The sequence below is a fragment of the Penicillium expansum genome (genome assembly GCF_000769745.1).
Source record: "Penicillium expansum strain MD-8 chromosome Unknown contig102, whole genome shotgun sequence".
NCBI classification, from domain to species: Eukaryota; Fungi; Ascomycota; class Eurotiomycetes; order Eurotiales; family Aspergillaceae; genus Penicillium; species Penicillium expansum.
This window is the reverse complement of record NW_015971234.1, coordinates 234,914-255,027: the sequence shown is the minus strand read 5'-3', so window position 1 is coordinate 255,027 and position 20,114 is coordinate 234,914. Positions and strand designations below refer to the sequence as shown.

General features: G+C 48.6%; 9 protein-coding genes across 9 annotated transcripts; 4 read left to right on the top strand and 5 right to left on the bottom strand.

Annotated features, from left to right (window-relative positions):
- Positions 1 to 93: 93 nt before the first annotated feature.
- On the top strand, positions 94 to 977 carry PEX2_033600 (ribosome assembly factor MRT4; the record flags this gene model as incomplete). The annotated part of the gene is made up of 2 exons (XM_016740635.1): positions 94 to 287; positions 431 to 977. The coding sequence occupies 2 exons, from the start codon at positions 94 to 96 to the stop codon at positions 975 to 977; spliced, it is 741 nt and encodes a 246-aa protein (XP_016601287.1).
- Positions 978 to 1,818: 841 nt separating this feature from the next.
- On the bottom strand, positions 1,819 to 3,319 carry PEX2_033590 (U1 small nuclear ribonucleoprotein 70 kDa; the record flags this gene model as incomplete). The annotated part of the gene is made up of 4 exons (XM_016740634.1): positions 1,819 to 2,609; positions 2,709 to 2,802; positions 2,863 to 2,990; positions 3,058 to 3,319. The coding sequence occupies 4 exons, from the start codon at positions 3,317 to 3,319 to the stop codon at positions 1,819 to 1,821; spliced, it is 1,275 nt and encodes a 424-aa protein (XP_016601286.1).
- A 249-nt stretch (positions 3,320 to 3,568) lies between these two features.
- On the top strand, positions 3,569 to 4,109 carry PEX2_033580 (mitochondrial 54S ribosomal protein mL43; the record flags this gene model as incomplete). The annotated part of the gene is made up of 3 exons (XM_016740633.1): positions 3,569 to 3,607; positions 3,668 to 3,750; positions 3,818 to 4,109. The coding sequence occupies 3 exons, from the start codon at positions 3,569 to 3,571 to the stop codon at positions 4,107 to 4,109; spliced, it is 414 nt and encodes a 137-aa protein (XP_016601285.1).
- Positions 4,110 to 5,615: 1,506 nt separating this feature from the next.
- Positions 5,616 to 6,917, bottom strand: PEX2_033570 (uncharacterized protein; the record flags this gene model as incomplete). The annotated part of the gene is made up of 1 exon (XM_016740632.1): positions 5,616 to 6,917. The coding sequence occupies one exon, from the start codon at positions 6,915 to 6,917 to the stop codon at positions 5,616 to 5,618; it is 1,302 nt and encodes a 433-aa protein (XP_016601284.1).
- Positions 6,918 to 9,768: 2,851 nt separating this feature from the next.
- PEX2_033560 (putative RING finger domain protein) lies at positions 9,769 to 10,772 on the bottom strand (the record flags this gene model as incomplete). Its single annotated transcript, XM_016740631.1, has 2 exons — positions 9,769 to 9,915; positions 9,978 to 10,772. The coding sequence occupies 2 exons, from the start codon at positions 10,770 to 10,772 to the stop codon at positions 9,769 to 9,771; spliced, it is 942 nt and encodes a 313-aa protein (XP_016601283.1).
- Positions 10,773 to 11,419: 647 nt separating this feature from the next.
- PEX2_033550 (Zinc finger, RING/FYVE/PHD-type) lies at positions 11,420 to 13,089 on the bottom strand (the record flags this gene model as incomplete). The annotated part of the gene is made up of 5 exons (XM_016740630.1): positions 11,420 to 11,886; positions 11,946 to 12,409; positions 12,469 to 12,904; positions 12,958 to 13,002; positions 13,077 to 13,089. 5 exons carry the CDS (start codon positions 13,087 to 13,089, stop codon positions 11,420 to 11,422), a joined length of 1,425 nt encoding a protein of 474 aa, XP_016601282.1.
- A 466-nt stretch (positions 13,090 to 13,555) lies between these two features.
- On the top strand, positions 13,556 to 14,085 carry PEX2_033540 (DUF4604 domain-containing protein; the record flags this gene model as incomplete). Its single annotated transcript, XM_016740629.1, has 2 exons — positions 13,556 to 13,583; positions 13,640 to 14,085. The coding sequence occupies 2 exons, from the start codon at positions 13,556 to 13,558 to the stop codon at positions 14,083 to 14,085; spliced, it is 474 nt and encodes a 157-aa protein (XP_016601281.1).
- A 370-nt stretch (positions 14,086 to 14,455) lies between these two features.
- On the top strand, positions 14,456 to 18,071 carry PEX2_033530 (GTPase RIA1; the record flags this gene model as incomplete). Its single annotated transcript, XM_016740628.1, has 6 exons — positions 14,456 to 14,518; positions 14,587 to 14,607; positions 14,686 to 15,626; positions 15,682 to 17,202; positions 17,264 to 17,577; positions 17,692 to 18,071. The coding sequence occupies 6 exons, from the start codon at positions 14,456 to 14,458 to the stop codon at positions 18,069 to 18,071; spliced, it is 3,240 nt and encodes a 1,079-aa protein (XP_016601280.1).
- Positions 18,072 to 18,948: 877 nt separating this feature from the next.
- PEX2_033520 (exosome non-catalytic core subunit CSL4) lies at positions 18,949 to 19,689 on the bottom strand (the record flags this gene model as incomplete). Its single annotated transcript, XM_016740627.1, has 1 exon — positions 18,949 to 19,689. The coding sequence occupies one exon, from the start codon at positions 19,687 to 19,689 to the stop codon at positions 18,949 to 18,951; it is 741 nt and encodes a 246-aa protein (XP_016601279.1).
- Between the last annotated feature and the right edge of the window lie 425 nt (positions 19,690 to 20,114).

Sequence of the window (20,114 nt, the reverse complement as noted above, 5' to 3'; positions counted from 1 at the left end):
CCGGTTATCAGCGAAGAAAAAATGTCTGTGGGGGAAACATCTAACCTTCTGTCCGAATTCATTGAACCACCAATTCTAAAATCATAATTCAATATGCCTCGTTCAAAGCGTGCGCGCGTCGTCCACGAGTCTAAGACTGCCAAGAAAGATCACAAGGAGCAGACCCGCCGGCTCTTCGCCAACATCCGAGAATGTATCGAGGAATATGATCACCTTTTTGTCTTTGCGGTCGATAACATGCGGAACACCTATTTGAAGGATGTGCGCACTGAATTTGGCGACAGCCGGTAAGCACCATCACTCCAATCGGAATTTGCTTGAGATATTGAGTCGGAAAAAGCGCTTGAATACCAGCGGTGGATCTGATATCAAATATTGATATATGCAAATCCTTCAATCCAAGATCAGTTGTCTAATAATATCATTCCAGAGTTTTCTTCGGTAAGACCAAGGTCATGGGCAAGGCCCTTGGCACTGATGTCGAGAACGAAGCCGCTCCCAACGTGCGCAAACTCACTCCTTTCCTCGCCGGCGCCGTCGGTTTGCTCTTCACCTCCCGCACTCCGGAATCAGTGATCGAATACTTCGAGAACTTCCGTCCCCAGGACTTCGCCCGCGCTGGAACCGAAGCCACCCGTTCTTTCACCATCCCCAACGGCCTGGTCACCGCTCGGGGCGGCGAGATTCCTACTGAGCAGGATGAGCCTGTCAGCCACACCATTGAGCCCGCGCTCCGCAAGCTCGGTGTCCCCACCCGTCTGGTGAAGGGCAAGGTTATGCTTGAGTTGACCGAGGGTCAGGAGGGTTACCCCGTATGCAAAGAGGGAGAGACTCTGGACTCACGACAGACCACGTTGTTGAAGATGTTCGGTATCACCTCGTCCGAGTTCAAGGTCGATCTCAAGGCCTACTGGACGCGGAGTACTGAGGAGGTCAAGATCCTCGAGACTGAGGGTGGAATGGATGTTGATGCATAGATGGGATCTTTATATTTTTCCGTTTTTTATTTCTTCTCTTTCCAATTCGGCTTCCGTGTGGCCGAAAAAAGAACTCTGCTGGGCATCTTATGGAGTTTGGTGAGGGCGCTTTCTTTGCAAATATATTGAAGACTTGTGTGTTTTATCTCTCTTTCTCTCGTCCTTATATGGGGGGCTTTCCCTCCTGCTGGATTATGAGCCTATGAACAAGATTCGGATACCAGGTCGAAAAAAGTCTACAAATTTACTTCGTTCTTGGACATTGATAAACCGTAGTGCAGATCTGCTAGCTGTATTGCCTAGACTTCATCTATCTAGCAAGATACCTGCCTTTAGTCATTTCACATAGGCCTTACCTGGTCGTACCTGATGGTTTACCAGATTCCATTTCGCGCGGAAGAGGACCGATTAAAATACAAATACTTACCCCTGCAGAGAAAACGAAATCTCATTAAACCAAGGGGGAAAGAGGGAGAAAAAAAGAAAAGCATTGGAACACAAGTGATGAAAGAAAACACCAAGGGAAAGAAAAAATAGATAGAACGGGGAATACAAGCACAATTCATGAGGGTCTCCGTCTGCCGGGGAGTTTAGGTGGACCAAGCAGGGGATGTATAGGAATCACCAGTTTGACATCGAGTTCTGATGTTGATATCGTGGGGTGAGGTAGAAAACATTGACGGTTGTGATCGTTGAAACGGACAGAATTGCACATGGGCCAATCCATGATTTACCCCCTTACCCTTGAGAAAGAGTGATGAAAACTGGGTAGATCAGTGATACCCACCAGCAAACCCAGACTTCACAGGAAAGAGGTAAGACTCGGGGGATAAGTGAAGGCCTAGTACCTTCTCCTGGAACGGGGATCATCGTGCCCAGGTTCATCCTCACGGGTTCGCTTGCGTCCATAATCCTCCCGGCCGCCATCACGACCTGCATCACGACCTGCATCACGGCCACCATCACGGCCGCCACCACCATACCTGTCACCGCGTTCACGATCCCGGTCGCGGAATCGGTCTCCGTTTCGGTCTCCCATGCCTCGGTCTCCCATACGGTCACGGTCACGATCTCTGTAACGGTCGTCGCGGTCATAGTCGCGGCGGTCACGGTCAGCATAGCTATCTCGAGGCCGCACAGGCTCCGAATTGCTGCCAGTAGCACCACGGTCGAATCTGCCGCCAGCGCCACCAGCGCCACCACCACGGTCACCACCACGATCACCGCCGAAGCTACCACCTCTGAAACCTCCGCTGCGTCCACCACCAGGACCGGAGGGAGCGTTAGGGGGTGCCTGTCCACCGAAGCCGCCACGGTTGCCCTGGTATCCGATACCACCGCGAGGACCACCAAAGCGATCACCGCCACCACGGAAACCTCCACCGCGGAAACCACCACCACCACCTCTGCCACCGTAGCCTCCACGGAATCCTCCATACCCACCCGGTCCGGATGGTGCGTTGAAACCACCAGGTCCACCGCGGGGGGCCGCCGAGAGCTTGGTGTATCCACGCCCTCCGAGACCACCACCAAGACGACGGGGCTTCCACCCCTTGGTAGTGCGGCCACGCTCGACATCTACCACGGCTAGTCGTCCTTTGATTCTGAGGCTCTCTGTTTCTTTGTAGGCCGCTGGTATTGGGGAAAGAACTAGTGTCAGCAATATTTCTTACCGCAAAACGGAATGAACAAGTGGGTTTAGTGCCAAGTAAATTGGCATGGTGGTGATACCTCTCATATCCTTCTCGCGCTCGAACACGACAAATGCATAGCCTCGGTGGGGTTTCTTTTTCTTGTCTGATACTGTATCTTTGACGATGGTAATCTGTCACCATAATGTTAGCGCTGGTTATCTTCACAAAGCATATATAGGAGCAAGACATACTCTTTCAATGGGGCCAAATCGGCCAAACTCTCGTTCCAGGTCGGCTTCTTTAGCTTCATAATTGAGACGTCCAACAAAGAGAGTCCTGAATGGGTCACCTCGAGCTTGAGGATCTTTGTCCGGATTGACTGTGAGACATAGCTAGGTTAGCCTCTTGAAATACAAAACCAATTGTAAAAATGAGATAAAGCGTACAGTTTTGCAGTCCTTCCGCTATCTGCTTCTCTAACTGCTCTTTCTTCTCAGTTTTCTCGCGCAATTTGCGCTGTACCCAGCTTTCAGTTGCATTGTAGGGAACTTCATCGGTGAAAGTTTTAGCGTCGGCAAGAAACTGGGCAACTCCAGAGATAGTGCTCTTTTGGCAGTCGTCTGGTGCGCGATCGCTTGGAGGCAGATATCGAAGGGGTGGGCGGGGCTGGAATAGCGCCAAAAGTGGCGGGGGTAGCTTATCTGTCATACTGAGTAGTGAGCCCAATACAGACAAAAGTCGGGACGTGAAGTAAAGATGATGTGTGGGGGTTGAGTGAAACCTCAGGAGTGAGAGCTTCGCGTCGCAGTTCTGGTCTTAGCGTCGAATGATGGAAGTCGCTGCACATCCCATTGGTGCGCGTGACTCACCGCCCAAGGTAGTCACGTGCACCAGAAAATGCCCCGGAGAACCATCGCGACTTGTAAACTACGACGATAATTATTGACGACTAGAACGATGCCGTTGCGCGGAATTAGAACATCTACGGCGGCCAGGGTATGTGAAGTCCAGTTTATTCGTATTCAATTGCCGAACTGACCAAGGTGATCTGCTTAGAACGGCGCCGGTGCCTTCATCCTACAATGCAAACGCCTTGACTTCCATTACTGCAACTGGGCAGGCAGCTCAAAGGGCATGGTGTAGGTGTATCCTCAATGATGCAAATTGACTTTCCAGAAACATCCGTACTGACATTGAACGTCCCAGTGCTTTCTTGGAGAAAACCCTCCCCGCCTTCGCCCGCGAAAACCCTCAGATTGAGATCCGTGTCTCCCCCCGACCCCAGAAGCACCCTCTGATTAAGGGCCTCTACATCAATGGCCGTGAGAAGCCCGTATGTGTACGGAACTTAGAACCCCACGAGATCCTGAAGAAGGCAAACCTTCTTAAGGAAGCTAGTGGAGAGAAGTTGAAGCGGGTCAAGAAGCCGGTTACAAGTTTGAATGAGAGTGTACGTGGTATCTGGTCACCATACCACGGTGATCTTCGGGGTGTCTAGACGGAGGTGTTTTATTATTTTACGGTTCTTGTTCTCTCTGCGGTGGTGACTATCAGGTATCCCCACTGCAGCCTACTGTATTATTGACCTGGGTTCTGTTTTATTTCTTCATTCTTGTCTATTTGCTATCTGGAAGCCAATGGTGTTTTGAAACCCATATTTTATGCATACCAAACTCGAGCTTACATCAATTTGAAGACAACAAGTCTGCAATGATCAACCTGCACTCAAGATTAACCGCCTAAATTCATGTTCAAGCGTATCGCTCGACGGCTTTGTGTCGTGATTGAGAGACATAAGTTATAGATTTTATAGGGCTTGCCTCTACATAAGTTATATGTGTTTACAATGTAGGTAACTCCGGACTTGAAATTCCTATATAACTTCTTGGTTGTCTGTTTGAGTGCTTAGCCCTCGCCGCTTTTTGCTCTCTTGAGTTAAACAGCCCCGTGTCAGTCAGAATGGGCCATTCATTTACTATTCATTTCTATGTTTGTACTATTTGTCATTAGGGATAAACAGCGGGCTAGGTAGGCATTTACTTATTTTGTCAAGTACGCTCGTTTAACCTTTGATCTATACCCCCGAGATCTATCAGTATCTGGTATTAGTCTGCTATACTTCCTTGTGTTTAATAGCTATAAGCCCAATTATCTACATCCCACTTAAATACCCTTCAAGCACTACTGTCACTGGTAGCTTTGCGAGTCCTCATACACCCTGCACAATAGCACTACCTTGACACGCCACCTCGGAAAACCCTTATAAGAAAGGGTTGTACTCCGTATACACCGCCGAGATATCATTTCTCTTCAAAAATCTCTTCGTACCGGAGCTCACTGAAAGTTAGGCTTCAGCACTCAAGTGGGAATGCATCTCAGATCCAAGTGTTACTTTAGTTGCCTTTTGTACTCCGTGCAAGGGTCCCGGATTCCAACTCCGGACTCCGAATGCTTCTTCCAGGTAAGCACTGCTCTCTACAAGCGCCAAGCTATCCGAATGGTCACTATGACTCGCGGGTCATTAGTTACAATGATATATGCAAAGACCCAACGCCAAGCCTAAGATCGAGATCAAGAGGCTAGTCCGACCACTTTAATGAGGACCGACATCGATCGAATTGCCACCGGGCTATTAAACTCCCATGAGCTCTGGCCATCCTTGGTAGAGATTATGACTGCCCTGGTGATTTTGGGTAAATAACCTCTCGGGAGCACAAAAAAAAGGGAGAGTAGTATTCGTTGTAATGTACGGCCCTGTTTCTGCTTAGTGGTATTGGGGCTGTGCCCGTGGGCGATGTTGTAGTCTACCTATGGGCTGAGGTCAAAAAAATCCCCTTTTCCATGCCAAAAGTCAATAACTACTACACTTTCTAGAATTAATGGTATTTAGGGGCTCTGCAGTCATGGTGCAGTATTTGACCAAATCTACTCCGTAGTCTACAACCATATGTGATCGATCACATAGTGAACTGTAAGTAGGCGTCAAATTGCTACACTATCATTCTTAATGCATATGGGGGATATTGTCCGACAAAGTCTTCTGGAAAGTTTCCGGGTTCAAAAAGGCCAAAGACCGGAAAGCCAGGACAAGAACACAGAGTCGAGAAAGAAAAAAAACCGCCCAAATCAAATATGAAAAGGAATATCGCGCACCTCTTTCGAACCCGCTTCTCAAGAGGATATTGGTTTTATATGAGCATAGTCTTGTGATCGAGGTAATCAGCGCCTGGACGAGATAGACTGTGGGAACTGCAGCCATTGCAACAGCGGAGGCTATGTTCCATGCCCATTTATCAAATTCAGATGGAAAGCTGGAGTGCCAATACCAAGCCACGTAATGCAATCCCCCAAAGACGACAGCACCAAATGTAGCCCCCATCAAAGGATGCGCAGTTGTGTTGCGGGACCAATGACGGGCGCTGTTTGGGATCCAAGGCGAACTCCTATAGTTATAGGGCTTAGGCCCAACCAAAGCAAGTCGGATCATTTCTTTTGGGCTAGCGTAACGTGTGGCAAGAATTCCAATCGAGCATTCAACGTCCTTTGGTTTTTTCAACAAAAGTAAATAAATGAAGAAGGTTGAGACCGTGGACGCAAGGGTAAGAACTTCAAGTAGGCTGGTGGAGAGATTTAGGCGAACCCGAACCCCAAACTGGAAAGAGAACCATAGAATCTGGCATAAGGCAATAATCTTGACGAACAGGTCACCTTTATTTCTGTCCGATATCTCATCTTCTGAGACATTCGGCAGCCTCTTGATGATGCCAAGCTGCCGTGCCAGGAGTACTTGATTGGAATCTAGCACCCAGATGTTTCCTCGAAAAGTTCTAAGATTGCAGAACCATTCATCATATTGGGAGAGAAAAGACTTTTTCTCATATGACCCCTGGAAGTCATCCAAAGTGACAGTCTCTATGGCTTTATCCACGGCGACTGAATTCAACTTTTCTTTATGCCAGTCGATCGTACCTATTTTGCGTGACATGGCTGTCATACTAGTTGCCCGCAGGTAGTCCGGTCCCTTGGGGGAGTTCAGCTTCTTGATAATTCGGGCTGGCAAGGAGTTTCGGTGCGGGTTTGCGGAATTCACTGTTAGTTCTGTGGCTGCTTGACTGATTTTTGAACGTGGATTCAGAACATTCGTTGGAGGTATTCCGGTACCGGCAAATTTCCACACCCGGTGATGAGGGACCAGAGGAGTTGTTTCGCTAAATTTCAAAACGAATCCGCCCATGTTTGCTAAGTGGGTATGGGCTTGTGACCAAGGCACATCGTCTTGCTCTGCTATGCATTTGAAGGTGGCCATGTTATCGGACACTGTGCGATAGTCACTCCAGGCCTTTCCCATAGCCCACTCAGGTGACATGACATTCATAGCCATCCATCCAAACTTTCGTGCGAGTCTCCGAGTGGTGCGGTTATAGCTTTGTTTTTTGTTGCGAGGAGTGGATTGAATGGGGACATTCAAATGGAGAATTGACCAGGTGCAGATCAGTAGAAGAGATACGCAACTCCAGACAATATCCAAAGTGCCTCGAACATTGGGTGATTGGACGAAAGTCGCACCATTCGGTGGTAACGTGCAGTTGGTGGAAATGGACCACATGATATATATCCTACATCCAAAGCTCACGTTAGAACAATGATCTTAGAAACCAAGCGCTGGAATAACATACGTTGAGAGAAAGTGAGGGAGTTCTGGTCTTAATGATCGAAATGCAAAAAGAAATAAGAGTATGTCTATTCGAAGGTTGTGTGGTAATGTATATCGCCCTACACGGTGTTTAATGAAAGACGGAAGAATGATTGCGATGAGAGCCATAGTAGTAGTGCATCTTTATATTGAACCCTTAGGATATTCCTTCACACCACCATGTTAAATTTAGCTGAACAAGACGACTCGTAATCCGAGGCGACACGTAGCGCTGTCTATATTTACTCCACATCTAGAGAATTCTAGGAAAATTGAGAAATAATCAATATCGCCGAGAAAGCGAAGCCATAGCAGATGTGCTGGGCCTTGCCAAAGAATCATGAAACAAGACCGCATGGTGTGCAGGGAACATAGCAAGGATAGAGCCTCAATGCCAGCGCAAATCGCGAGAGAGTCCAGTAATTATCTCCTGCCATCTGCGCTGAGGCGCAACACCAAACATGACTGCATGGTGCAGTAGAAAATATCAAATAATATGATCTCAATACGAGCGCAGCCTACGAAAGAGTCTAGAAATTATCTTCCTACAATGAGGCTCAACACCTGCCCAGCTGCCCAGGTGAGCGCTCCAAGAAACCTAATGCGTTGGATAGGGCGATTATTTTGGTGCACACGAAATACACATTCAATTGAAATGTCATGTTTATCAGCCGCAGATTTATATCTTACCACGCTATTGACGGTCACCTTGTCTTGTTGATAGGTTGAGGCTAAAGCTTGGCTGGCGCCAAGAGACGAACTGCTATTGGAGCTAGGGGATTACTTGCATGACACTTGGCATAAGAAAGGAACCATGGATCTGGAGCGGGTGATAGATAGAGTGTTTCAGGAGGGGCATTGCGAATGTGCATAGCGCCAAAGGGTCTACTTTCGATCAGATTGGGCACAGATAAGCAGGTTCCTCAGCCCTGGAGTATTTCACAGCCAAGTGGTCACCCCCTGCAAACCATCATGGTAAATATGGCAATCTAGAACACGAGATCGCAACAAAAATAGTCTATAGAAAAACTACCTATCAACTTTTAGTAATAACCCGTTATCTTAAGGAGTTGAATGAACGTTTACGTTGTAGTACTGGGGAGCCTAGTGCAGCAGCAGTACCAACTCTGTCAATCCTGGCTGCGTGTAGCTTTTGAATTGCCATTCATAATTATAAAACGCCTTATTTGAAGTAGACTGATTGTCTTCGAAATGATGATAGCGAGCTTTTGTTCCAAAATGGGTAGGTTCAGATTATTCTTCTCTGTCATCTTGTATGAACAACTCATAAACTTGGATGAATTAAAGTGGAGGAAATACCTATACAGATTGCTTTGAGCAATCAAGTGTATCCGTTATCAATACTCTGAACAACCGTGTCTTCTTATAGCCTGGCTTGTGGTGTCACCACGGCGACTGTCTCGACATCAATCGCAGTGCCCACATCCACGCTGCGTGTCTAGCTGTTATAAATTAGCCTGATCCAAGTTTTTCAAGAATATTTGTACAGAGATCGGCCTGTGTATACGAATATATGTAGAGGTCTGTGTGCTACGATTGCGAATGCGAATGCAAATATCTCAAAATGTCACGAATATGTATTCGTGTAGACCCACAAACTACTGTACATATAATATTCACATGAGACAAAGTAGAAAGATATCCACTTCACATAAACTTTCAATATCAGGTATTCTGAGCATGGGATGTGATGGCTAGCCTATCTGTATACAATATATGTAATTATACCGAGTATTGAAACCCTCAAAAAATATATGGACCGCTACAGCAGGGGTTACAATAAAATAGCGCATATTGAGCTTAGGAATTTATGTCCGCATAGATTGTCGGAAATCGCGGATTTTGTCATTTCAGTTAGAGTTATGCATATTCATTGACCATACCTTGCTGTACACCTTGAGTTCTGTCAACAACCTTCTTATATAGCTTTTATGTAGTCGTTTACTTTGCTAATGGTAAAGCTCGGGGAGGGATATTGCAGCTATTCGGTATCACCAAATGACATCGCTTTGGCCTCGGTCTTAGTTTAGAAGCGGTTAAGTGGACTTAATCCAGGAACTCTGCCACAAAGATTTAGGTCACGGATCAATCACGTGATATCACTGAGCCTGGACTTGGCTTTGAGTGCCCTCATAGAAGTGGCGGCAGCTAAAATGGAAAATATGATATTGTAAAGCCCCATTGTAGAGGTGGATACATTTCAGGTACCATTGAACGATGGAGTTCATAATATTCTGCATAAGATGATTGAGAAGCTACGAAACTCCAAGTCATAACGAAGGTTAAGAGAGACTGAGTAAATCATTATTGGATATAGATCATTATTAAAAAAAAAAAACGCCTGCCAGTTCAATGCATCTTGGGTATCGACGGAATGAGGAAAGAAGATGGCCATAACACCAGAATGCAAATGAGTGCCCGCAAAATCAATGTCCAGGGTATATCACAGATAAAGGTGGTACATGGCTGTCGGGCTACTTACAGGTTTATTACAACCTGGAACCCGGCACTTTGAGAACGGCTTGGTCTTGGAAGCTTTCTTTTTGGACTTTGAGATGGACCGATTCCCAGCGCACTCGCCACAATAGACCTGACAAAATCGTTAGCTTTTGTAATGGACTTCATTAGCTTAAGATAAAAAAAATAACTCACATGGCCACACGGCTTTGCAATATGAATCTGTTGTTTCAGCCCTTCTCCGGTTCCCAACTCGTCCTCACAGTTTGGGCAGAGAGGCACGTCATCTTCTGCCAAAATTCGAGTGAATCCTTCCGGCGCCGGGCTTAATCCTTTATATGATGATCGACGAGGTTGTGGGGCTGGCCCGGCATGCGGGCTATAGTCAAAGCGGGATACTCCGTAGTGAAGCGTGTCAGACATGAACGAAAGAAGGTCCTCCTCGGAACGAAAGTATGACCTTGCGGGCATCCCTCTTCTCGGTCGCCCAGATTCCAATACACTCGACGGCTGTATGAGAGGGCGGAAGTGCATTGGAATACCATTGTTGTCGAGGTATCTTGGTTCTATTGGTCTCGGCCTGACGGAAGAAGAGCCAACAATCTGAACATCTCCGTTGTCCAGCGAAAGATCTACCGAATCACCCGTTGTCTCCGCTTCCAGATCAATTACAGTAGGGTGATCAGCCACCGGGGTCGTGTGGTTCATCAAATCTCGTGGGAATCGTAACCTCGGACGGTGCGGGTGTGGGGTATGTAGAGGACCGGGAAATGTCCTCACATTTCCTGGAGGAGGAGAGTCTGGATCATCTGTCAAGTCGATCACGACGTTATCTCCAGGCGAAAGCATCGCTGGCCGTCGGTAGTCGAGCCCATCTCGATGTCTTCTGGGTGGCAAGCGGGTAGATTCAGATCGAGCGTGGTCGGAGCGACGGGGGTGGAAGTGCTGCTCCCAAGCAGCATCGCCGCTTCCATCGTTTTCACTAGCCATTTGACGATGTGTTCGCTGAGATAAATAAGAATCTTGTTAGCTGGGTTCTTGGTGGTCTGATCAGGTGCCCCGCCCGTTTCACGACGGAAGAAGGCTTACCTTGGTTCTGGCGCCCATAAACTGGACGCCAGAGTTTTCACTCATTTCAGGACCTATTCCTGGAGTCAAAGAATGGTATTTCGCAGACAAAGGGGGAATTGGAGGCCACCAGATAGGTGAAATGGTAGGGTTGGAACCCATCTTTGTTTCCAGACCAAGTCGCAAGGCGGTCGGGCTCTGCCAATGTTATAAGGCGGTATGGGCTCATTAGTAAGGTTTGCCTCAGTCCACGGGTGGTGTTGAGCGCATTCTAAAATTCCAAAATTGATAAGATCAAGTGGCTCTGGCAGATATTTATATCGTTTCCTGTAGAGATTTATCGTTCTCCATTATAAGTGTTCCACAAGTGTCATAGCAATATTTGAGTACACAAACATATGAATTCACGATGAGGCCTTTCATTCATTTTAAGTATACCTGTGAACCTCGGAATATCCATGGATCCACTGTCTGTGAATATTGTCGCATTAAGAGCTGCAGTTTCAAAACAAACACCATTGAAAATCCAGAAGATAGCATGCTCTAGTATTACAGTATTTTCCTGGTGATCATGACTGTGCCGCCAGCACTGTGACCACACCCGCCTCATTCAATGTCACAATACTCTGAGCAGCTGACCCCCAAGCAACCGAGGTAGCAGGGACTGCACTCCGCAGAGGCTCTGACCACGCCTTGGATGCTTTGGAGTATTGCTGGACAGTCACCCCGCTGGGTCCACCAGTCAAAAGGAATTGGCCAGTGTAGTCCCAGAAGATCGAGTCAACCTGGCTTCCTGTGTCCAGTACCTTGGTTTCCTTGGAGCTGCGAAGATCCCAGATCGACACAGTGGTGGACTGCGCAGCCACCGCAGCGAGGTAAGTACCGTTCTCAGAGAAGAACAGGCATTTGACTGGGCCCGACATCGCATAGTCCGCAGCAGCGGCACCCGTCTTGACATCGAAGATCTTGACTTGCCCATCTGCGCCACCGGCCGCGATCAAGTGACCATCGGGGTGGAAGTTGACAGACAATAGAGCTGGAATAAAAGTGGTTAGTATCGTGCTTGGATATGTGTTCCATAGGGTGATTTCTTACCTGCATCGCAGAAAATCTGGGAAACCACAGTGTTTGTAGTGAGATCATAAAGCACATAACTCTTATCGACACCAACAGAAGCAACAATATCACCAGTAGCGTGAACTGTGACGGCTGTCACCTCGCCAGCGTGGGAGGTGAAGCTTGCAACTTCGGCGCCGTTCTCAAAGACCTTGACGGAGCCCGTAGAGGAGCCAACGACAGCCTTGTTTCCTGCCCATGTCGCATCGGTGACTGGGCCATCTGTCTTGAGGGTCTGCACCACACTCTTCTGGGAGAGCGAGTATACACCAACCACGCCGTCAACACCGCCAACAAGGGCCAGATCACCAGTCGAGTTGATGGACAAAGCGCGGCCACCGGGGTAGAGAGGTTCGGAGGTCTCAGTTGGTTTAAATGTAGAAATAGTCTCACTGGAGGCCCAGCCCTCAGGGACTGTGCGCTTGCGCCGGGTCTTTTGTAGCCTGTCCAATAGTTAGCCGTCGATCTAAAAATGCAATATAGAAGCACCAATTCCACATACGCTGCCTGTGTGTTCTCAATCCGCTCCGACACTGCCTGGGGCAAGCCTGTGGAGTCCACCTGCATAGCATCGCCTCCAGCGCGAGTGGCACCAATGGAAACATTTGAAAGTGCCTCGCGGGCCTCATCCCTCTCCTGCGTCAGGCGTGCGATCACCCGCACCGCAGCATCGTGCTGATAGAGCGCTGAACTTAGCTCACGTCTTGTCTGTGCCAGATTTTGCTGCAAAGTGAAGGTTTCCAGAGCCAAAGCATCCCATTCTTCTTGGAAAACGCCGAGAAGAGACGGGATGGATGTGAGGGTAGGGGGTCGGGGTCGGACAACGCGTTGCGACTTGAGATCGATCAGATCCTCGGTGGTGAGCTCCTCGCCGTTCACGGGATCTTTGCCATGCTCGGCAATGTATGCCTCAATAAGGCGCTTTTCAAACACACTGCCTATTTCATTATGAGATTAATGTCGTGCGCGCAATGTGATTTTGAGGACTTACCGCTCTTGGTAGAGACGACGGGCACTTGAGGTGCTTCTCCGGAGACTGTGAGAAAAGTTTGGTTAGAAAACTCATTTCAAAGAAGAGCACAAAATTGCGATTAACTGTAAGGCACTCACTAGCACAAAGCATAGTTAATTGAGATTGGTTGATGAGGGTTGATGAGGAGGACTTGACGCGGAGCGGCTCCTTGGACTTTTCGATGTGTCCTATTGCGGTTTAGCGCCGTTGGCTGAGGGCGGTGTAATAGGGCGGAGTATTGCGACCAGCAGTGACGTAAGTCCGGTGAATATTGTCCGGCAGAAAATATAAGGCGCTTTCCGCCGTAATATATGAGGCTGGAGAAGGCGGAGAAAAGGGCGGCGAGGTTTACCAGCCAATCATATTCTGAACCTGCATGGTCGCAATACCCCGCTGTAGTGGCCAGCAGCTATCGACTCTCGCAATTCTCCAATTCTTGCTTCTGCACATAGAGAGCCTCTGTATGTCTATTTTAATTGAACAATATGAGTTTCTCTCAATGATCTACAATAGGCACAGGGCAGTACAAGTACAAAGCTTCACTTGAAAACTAGCAAGCAAATACAGCATTCCCACCATGCCTAAGAACCCAAAGTTTGAATATGGTATGTTGCTTCACACCTTTCTAACTTGTCTTATGCCATTCTGATCTGTTATATAGATGCAAAGCAGCCTGCTTTTCTCCAGAAACTCCGGGGCCAGTATGGAGACAACACCGGTCGGTTGGAGCGACCTGCCTTACGACCGACCAGACTCAAGGTCAATAATGACGACGACGATGACGAACCTACCTACCTCGACGAAGAGAGTAACGAAGTGATTTCCAAGGAGGAATACAAGGCATTGGTTGGTGAAAGCGGCCCGAAAGAAGAGGGTGAGGCCAGAGACTCAGCGAAGGACAACTCCACCGGCGATCAAGACAAATCCCAAACAGAACTATCCACCAGCAAACAGAACAACCTCACTGAAGTTGGAGGCCAGAGGAAACGAAAACAGGCCAAAGTGGTGGGTGAGGACAAGGCCGAACCCGAAGAAGCCCAGCCTAAGGCAGCTTTGAAGAAATCCAAGAAGCCCAAGAAGATCAAGCTCTCGTTCGACGAGGAATGAGAACCTAGCAAGAATACCGAGAAGTATAGCATTTTTTTGCGGCAGGTCCTAGGTCGTGGACCTTTGACTCAGTGCAAAGCGTTGAGGACTCATAATGAGTCAATAGAACAGGGATCCATTCACAAGAGACTGTCAAGGTCAGTGTCGTCATATAGAAGAATACATAGGTAGTAATGTCAGTATTCAGTGTAGAAGATATAAATCTACCCAGCTCAATAGTCCGAGTGAAATAATAATTGAAGTGCTGTTGAAGGTCTGGGCCAAGGGCGCATCTTTATCAGCAACTTTTTTTGCAACTTTTTTTTTTCTCTTGCGGGATCCAGTCGCTTTTCCTTTTACAAACCTGCTCTTGGTCTCAGTATCAGCCAAGATGCCTGTTGTTAATGTCGACCAGTTGGTCCGCCTACAGCGGCAGCCCGAGGACATAAGAAATGTGCGTGTGCCCCTCCATCCCACTCTGATCTCTGATGTCAGGGCTTTATACTAATCTCAAGCCACCAGATCTGCATTTTGGCCCACGTTGTAAGTCAAAGAAATTCATACTGAATTTTGCTCCCAATGGGTTTGAAATGCTCATCGCCTTTTCTTTCGCATTTTTAGGATCATGGCAAGACATCTTTGACAGATAGTCTTATTGCCACAAATGGCATCATTTCACCCAAGCTGGCCGGTAAGATCCGCTACCTGGACTCTCGTCCAGATGAGCAGCTTCGAGGTATTACCATGGAGTCCTCGGCTATCTCACTGTTCTTCTCCATGCTCCGCCGTCCAAGCCCGGACGCAGAGCCAGTGCCCAAGGAGTATCTGATCAACCTAATCGATTCGCCTGGTCATATCGATTTCAGTAGCGAGGTTTCCACCGCATCTCGTCTTTGTGACGGTGCAGTTGTGCTCGTCGATGCAGTCGAAGGTGTCTGTAGTCAAACTGTGACAGTCCTGCGACAGACTTGGGTCGAGCAGTTGAAGCCGATCCTCGTTATTAACAAGATGGACCGCTTGGTAACAGAGCTGAAGATGAGCCCTGCCGAGGCTTTCTCGCATCTTAGTCGACTGTTAGAACAGGTCAATGCTGTCATCGGTAGTTTCTACCAGGGTGAACGCATGGAAGAAGATTTGCAGTGGCGTGAACGTATGGAAGACCGTCTTAACGCTGCAGCTGCTCGGGAAAAAGACAACAAAAAGTCGTCAGCAGACGATGAATCTGCGCAAAGCATCACTGAAGGAACTGAATTTGAGGAGCGCGACGACGAGGATCTTTACTTTGCACCTGAGAAAAATAACGTCATCTTCTGCAGTGCTGTTGATGGCTGGGCTTTCACAATCCGGCAATTTGCCGCTATTTACGAGAAAAAACTCGGAATCAAACGAACAGTTCTGGAGAAAGTGCTCTGGGGTGATTATTATCTAGACCCTAAAACTAAGCGCGTCTTGGGTGTGAAGCATCTGAAGGGACGTGCTTTGAAGCCTATGTTCGTTCAATTGGTATTGGATAGCATTTGGGCGGCTTATCAAGCCACCACAGGTGGTGACAAGGGCAAAGGGTAAGTCGACAATGACACTAAATATCATGCCAACGCCGATATTGACCTTTACTAGTGACCCAGTGTTGCTGGAGAAGATCACCAAATCGCTCAACATCAACATCCCGGTATATATCTTGCGCGGACGCGACCCTAGGAACATTATGAATACACTGTTCTCTCAATGGCTGCCACTATCTACTGCTCTGCTGGTTTCCGTCATTGAATATCTTCCCAGTCCCCCCGCTGCGCAAGCCGCCCGACTACCGGAAATGATCAAGACATCCCCCGGCGCTGCTTTCATTGCCGATGATATCAAGACTGCCATGGTGGATTTCAAGACAGGTCCCGAACAACCCGTCGTGGCATACGTCAGCAAGATGGTTGCCATCCCGGAGAGTGAGCTCCTCTCCAACAAGAGGCGTAGTGAAGGTGCCATGACTGCCGCAGAAGCTCTTGAGGGTGCGCGCCGGAAGCGGGAGGAGATTGCAAAGATGCAGGCTGAGGCCCGCAGTAATGGACAGGAGGATGACTTTGAGCGCATGACATCAGTTTTCGAAACAACCTCATTGATCACCGAGACGACCGAGGAACCAGAAGAGCCAGTGGAGAAGGATGACCCTGACCACCTTATTGGTTTCGCTAGACTCTATTCCGGAACCCTTTCGGTTGGAGATGAGATCTATGTCCTCCCTCCCAAGTTCTCTCCAGCCCACCCGCACGCCAGCCCGGAGCCAAAGAAAGTCAAAGTCACAGATCTCTACCTGATGATGGGAAGAGCTCTCGAGCCCCTCAAGTCCGTACCAGCCGGTGTGGTATTCGGAATTGGAGGTCTTGCAGGCCACGTCTTGAAGACAGGTACCCTCTGCAGCCGACTCGACGGAAGCATCAACTTGGCTGGTGTTTCACTGAGCATGCCGCCCATCGTCCGAGTCGCGCTGGAACCAGTCAACCCAGCAGACCTGAGCAAGCTGGTCACCGGTTTGCGCTTGCTCGAACAGAGTGATCCTTGTGCGCAGTACGAAGTGCTCCCTAGCGGTGAACATGTTATCCTCACAGCAGGTGAACTGCACTTGGAGCGCTGTGTAACGGATCTGCGGGATCGTTTCGCACGTTGCGAAATCCAGACCGGCGAGGCTATCGTCCCCTATCGTGAAACTATTGTTCACGGCCCCGAGATGGCCGCCCCCAAGAATCCTGAGCTAGGACGTGGAGCCGTTTTGACGGTTTCCGCTTCCAAGCAAATGACCCTTCGTCTGCGCGTGGTTCCGATGCCAGAGGCCGTGACGGAATTCCTGACTAAACAAGTCGGAACTATCAAACAGCTCCAATTGGAGAAGCGCTCAGAGACTGAAGGCAAGACAGAGACTGACAACGCAGCTGAAGCTGTCGTTGACGGTACTGGCGAGGCGCCTGAAGGCCAAATCCTCTCCAAGCAGGAGTTCCGCGAAGGACTAGATAAGTTGTTCAACGAGGAAGTGAAGGAAGACAAGGAACTATGGAAGAATGTCGTCAACCGAATCACCGCTTTTGGGCCCCGAAGAGTCGGTCCCAACATTCTGGTTGATGCAACTGCAGTCAACACATGCGAGAAATTGTGAGTATTGAGGTCCAAAAAGCACTGTGCATGCCGTACGAATCTAACATCTCCTTTCTAGCTTGGTCGATGACACCAAGCAACATATCGACGGTGACAATCACCAAGCACTACTCGTGCGTGACTTCAACGACAAGATCGCATATGCCTTCCAGCTCGCAACGGGTCAAGGCCCCTTGTGCCAGGAGCCTATGCAAGGCGTGGCCGTCTTCTTGGAAGACCTATCTGTGCAGTCCAGCGCAGGCGACGAGCTTGACATGGGCCGTTTGACAGGCGAGTCGATCAGACTGGTCCGTGAAGGTATCTCGGCTGGTTTCCTGGACTGGAGTCCTCGTATCATGCTCGCAATGTACAGTTGCGAGATCCAAGCTACCAGTAAGCATTCCCTTCCGTTCCTTTTCCTTCCCATTCATATTACCTTCACGCCATCCCATACACCATACGCAGAAAAGTAGAACCACAACTAACACACCATCTTCACCCCCAAAGCCGAAGTTCTAGGCCGCGTCTACGCAGTAATCACCCGCCGCCGAGGTCGCATTCTCTCCGAAATAATGAAAGAAGGCACGCCATTCTTCACTATTCTTGCTCTCCTCCCCGTAGCCGAGTCATTCGGGTTCGCTGAGGAGATCCGCAAGCGGACGTCCGGCGCCGCGCAACCGCAGCTGATCTTCGCGGGCTTCGAGGCTCTCGACGAGGATCCATTCTGGGTGCCTGCTACGGAGGAAGAACTTGAGGATCTGGGTGAGCTTGCGGATAAGCAGAATGTTGCTAAGCGGTATATGGATGCTGTACGCAGTCGCAAGGGTTTGGTTGTTCAGGGACGTAAGTTGATTGATGCGGAGAAGCAGAAGACGTTGAAGAAGTAAGGTCGGTGTACTATTTACTCTGGTAGATACCAAAATGGGAGATTTATTTGCATTTCATTTGGGAGTTCTTTTTTGTAGTATTAATTTGAATGATAGATGGATTGGGGATGTTACTCCAAAAACATCTGTCGAGTCGCACTGAGTAGACTTGAACTCGACAGATGAATAATTGGAGGTTCACAGAAGATGAGAGTCCTCCGCGTGTTCTTCAAAAGAAAAACTTCAATCTCCCTCACTTGACAAACACAGTCCGACATGGCATAGGTCTCGACCGTGTATACTAAGGAGGGTTACCCAGTAGGGTCTACGAGTAGCGGCGGTGACGCCTCTCTACTTGGAAAGACGAGCGAGGGGAAAAACGACCACAGGATGGCAGGCTGCAGCCGAGGATCGAAGGAAAAGGAAGGACGGAAATGACATCGATTTTTCAATCATGTCTCCGTTGGGTATCTTTATTCTGAAATCGTTATCCATGTCAATAATACACATGTCCAGGAGTACATATTGGTGTGGTTGAATTGAGTCAAACGGGGGCGTTTCCCAGCTTCGTGAAACATGAAAGTCGTCATGATCAAGCGGGATACTGCTGCTTGAGAGCATGGAACAAGTGTGGAGACTTGAAAGGCATTCCTCGCAGTGAGGATAGGAAGTGAGGTTTTGTCGACACCCATGTATCCCGGAGGTAGAAAGACAATGCTCTCAGAGGGTGGGCAGATCCGCCACGGACATATGGGTGGGTGGGGGCAGAGTCTGCTTGGTTGTTGCTTGTTGAGCCACTATGTGGCCCTTTAACAGTAGAGGTAAGCCATTGGTCATTCAAAGAGAAATGCCAAAAGCCACCCAAGGAGGGGGACCGAGTTCGAACAATTTCATGTTCTCAGAACGGTCTGGCGACCTTCCTCTGCTCACTAGTTCCAGTGACAGGATCTCTCATTTCCTTCCAGCTGACAGGGAACATCATGTTGCCAGCTTCACTGCGAGCCATGACAACACCAAGATCATTGCGCGCGGTAGTGATGTAGTAAAAGCTCTGATCGCCAAGCGAGATAACAGAGCCGCGAACGATATCGCCGACACGGAACATCTCATCCATGACCACACGGTCTTTCTCAACAGCCCGTACATCTTCCTTTCGGATAAGTGCCTGGAAGCGCAATTCGTCGGTGCTGCTGTGGTTCTCTGGGTTGGCGGCAGATGTGAGGATGGAGGCAACATTGTCATTGTCTGAGGCTGTTCGTGATTGGTCTTGAGATTGTGATGCTGATTCGTCTAGTACGACGAGGATGGAAACTGTGGCTTGCCGCTTCTGCACGCGGGTCACTCGTGCGAGAACGATGGAGTCTACGGCGGGGAGGGTGTTGTAGCGGGGCTTCGGCATCGTTGACAACGCGGCGGGAACAGCTGGGCTTGAGCCCGCTTGGTCTTTGGGAGATATCACTCGTGACACTCTGAGGGTAGGTCTTGTTTGTGACTTCGGGTGTGCAGAGTCTGCAACCACGGGACCGGCGATGGAAGCGTAGATGAAGGATTGCTGAACATGTGTACCGGGGCCTGCAGAATATGTAGATAAAGGACCAAGGCGTTGCCCAGGAATAGCGATAGGTGGTAAAGAAGCCATGTTGGAAAATTGGGGTTGGGCCAATTTTGAGGTGGAAGTGTTCCGGAGTTTGCAAAAGCAGCGAGTTTTCTGTAGCTTTTTTTAGGGAGCTATTATACGGCTCGGGTTTAAGTTATTCCGACCACAGCTTGTACCCACACTACTTACTTAGTACTCGACAGATGTACGACTTCAAACAGTTCGAACTACATAATTCGATTACAATTTGTCCATGGAAAAGTCCATATGTTTCCAGGCAAGTAATTATAGAGCCCATATCTAGCATGAATAAACAGTGTATGCGTCGGAACAACAGAGACAGCGGCACCGGCCCAGAAATACCATAGACATGTAACAACAACAGAAGAGATAAAAAAGAAAAGTCCGTATCACTCCAAATGCCCGCTGACGAAAGTGAATAAGTGGATTTAATGTCCATACAATAC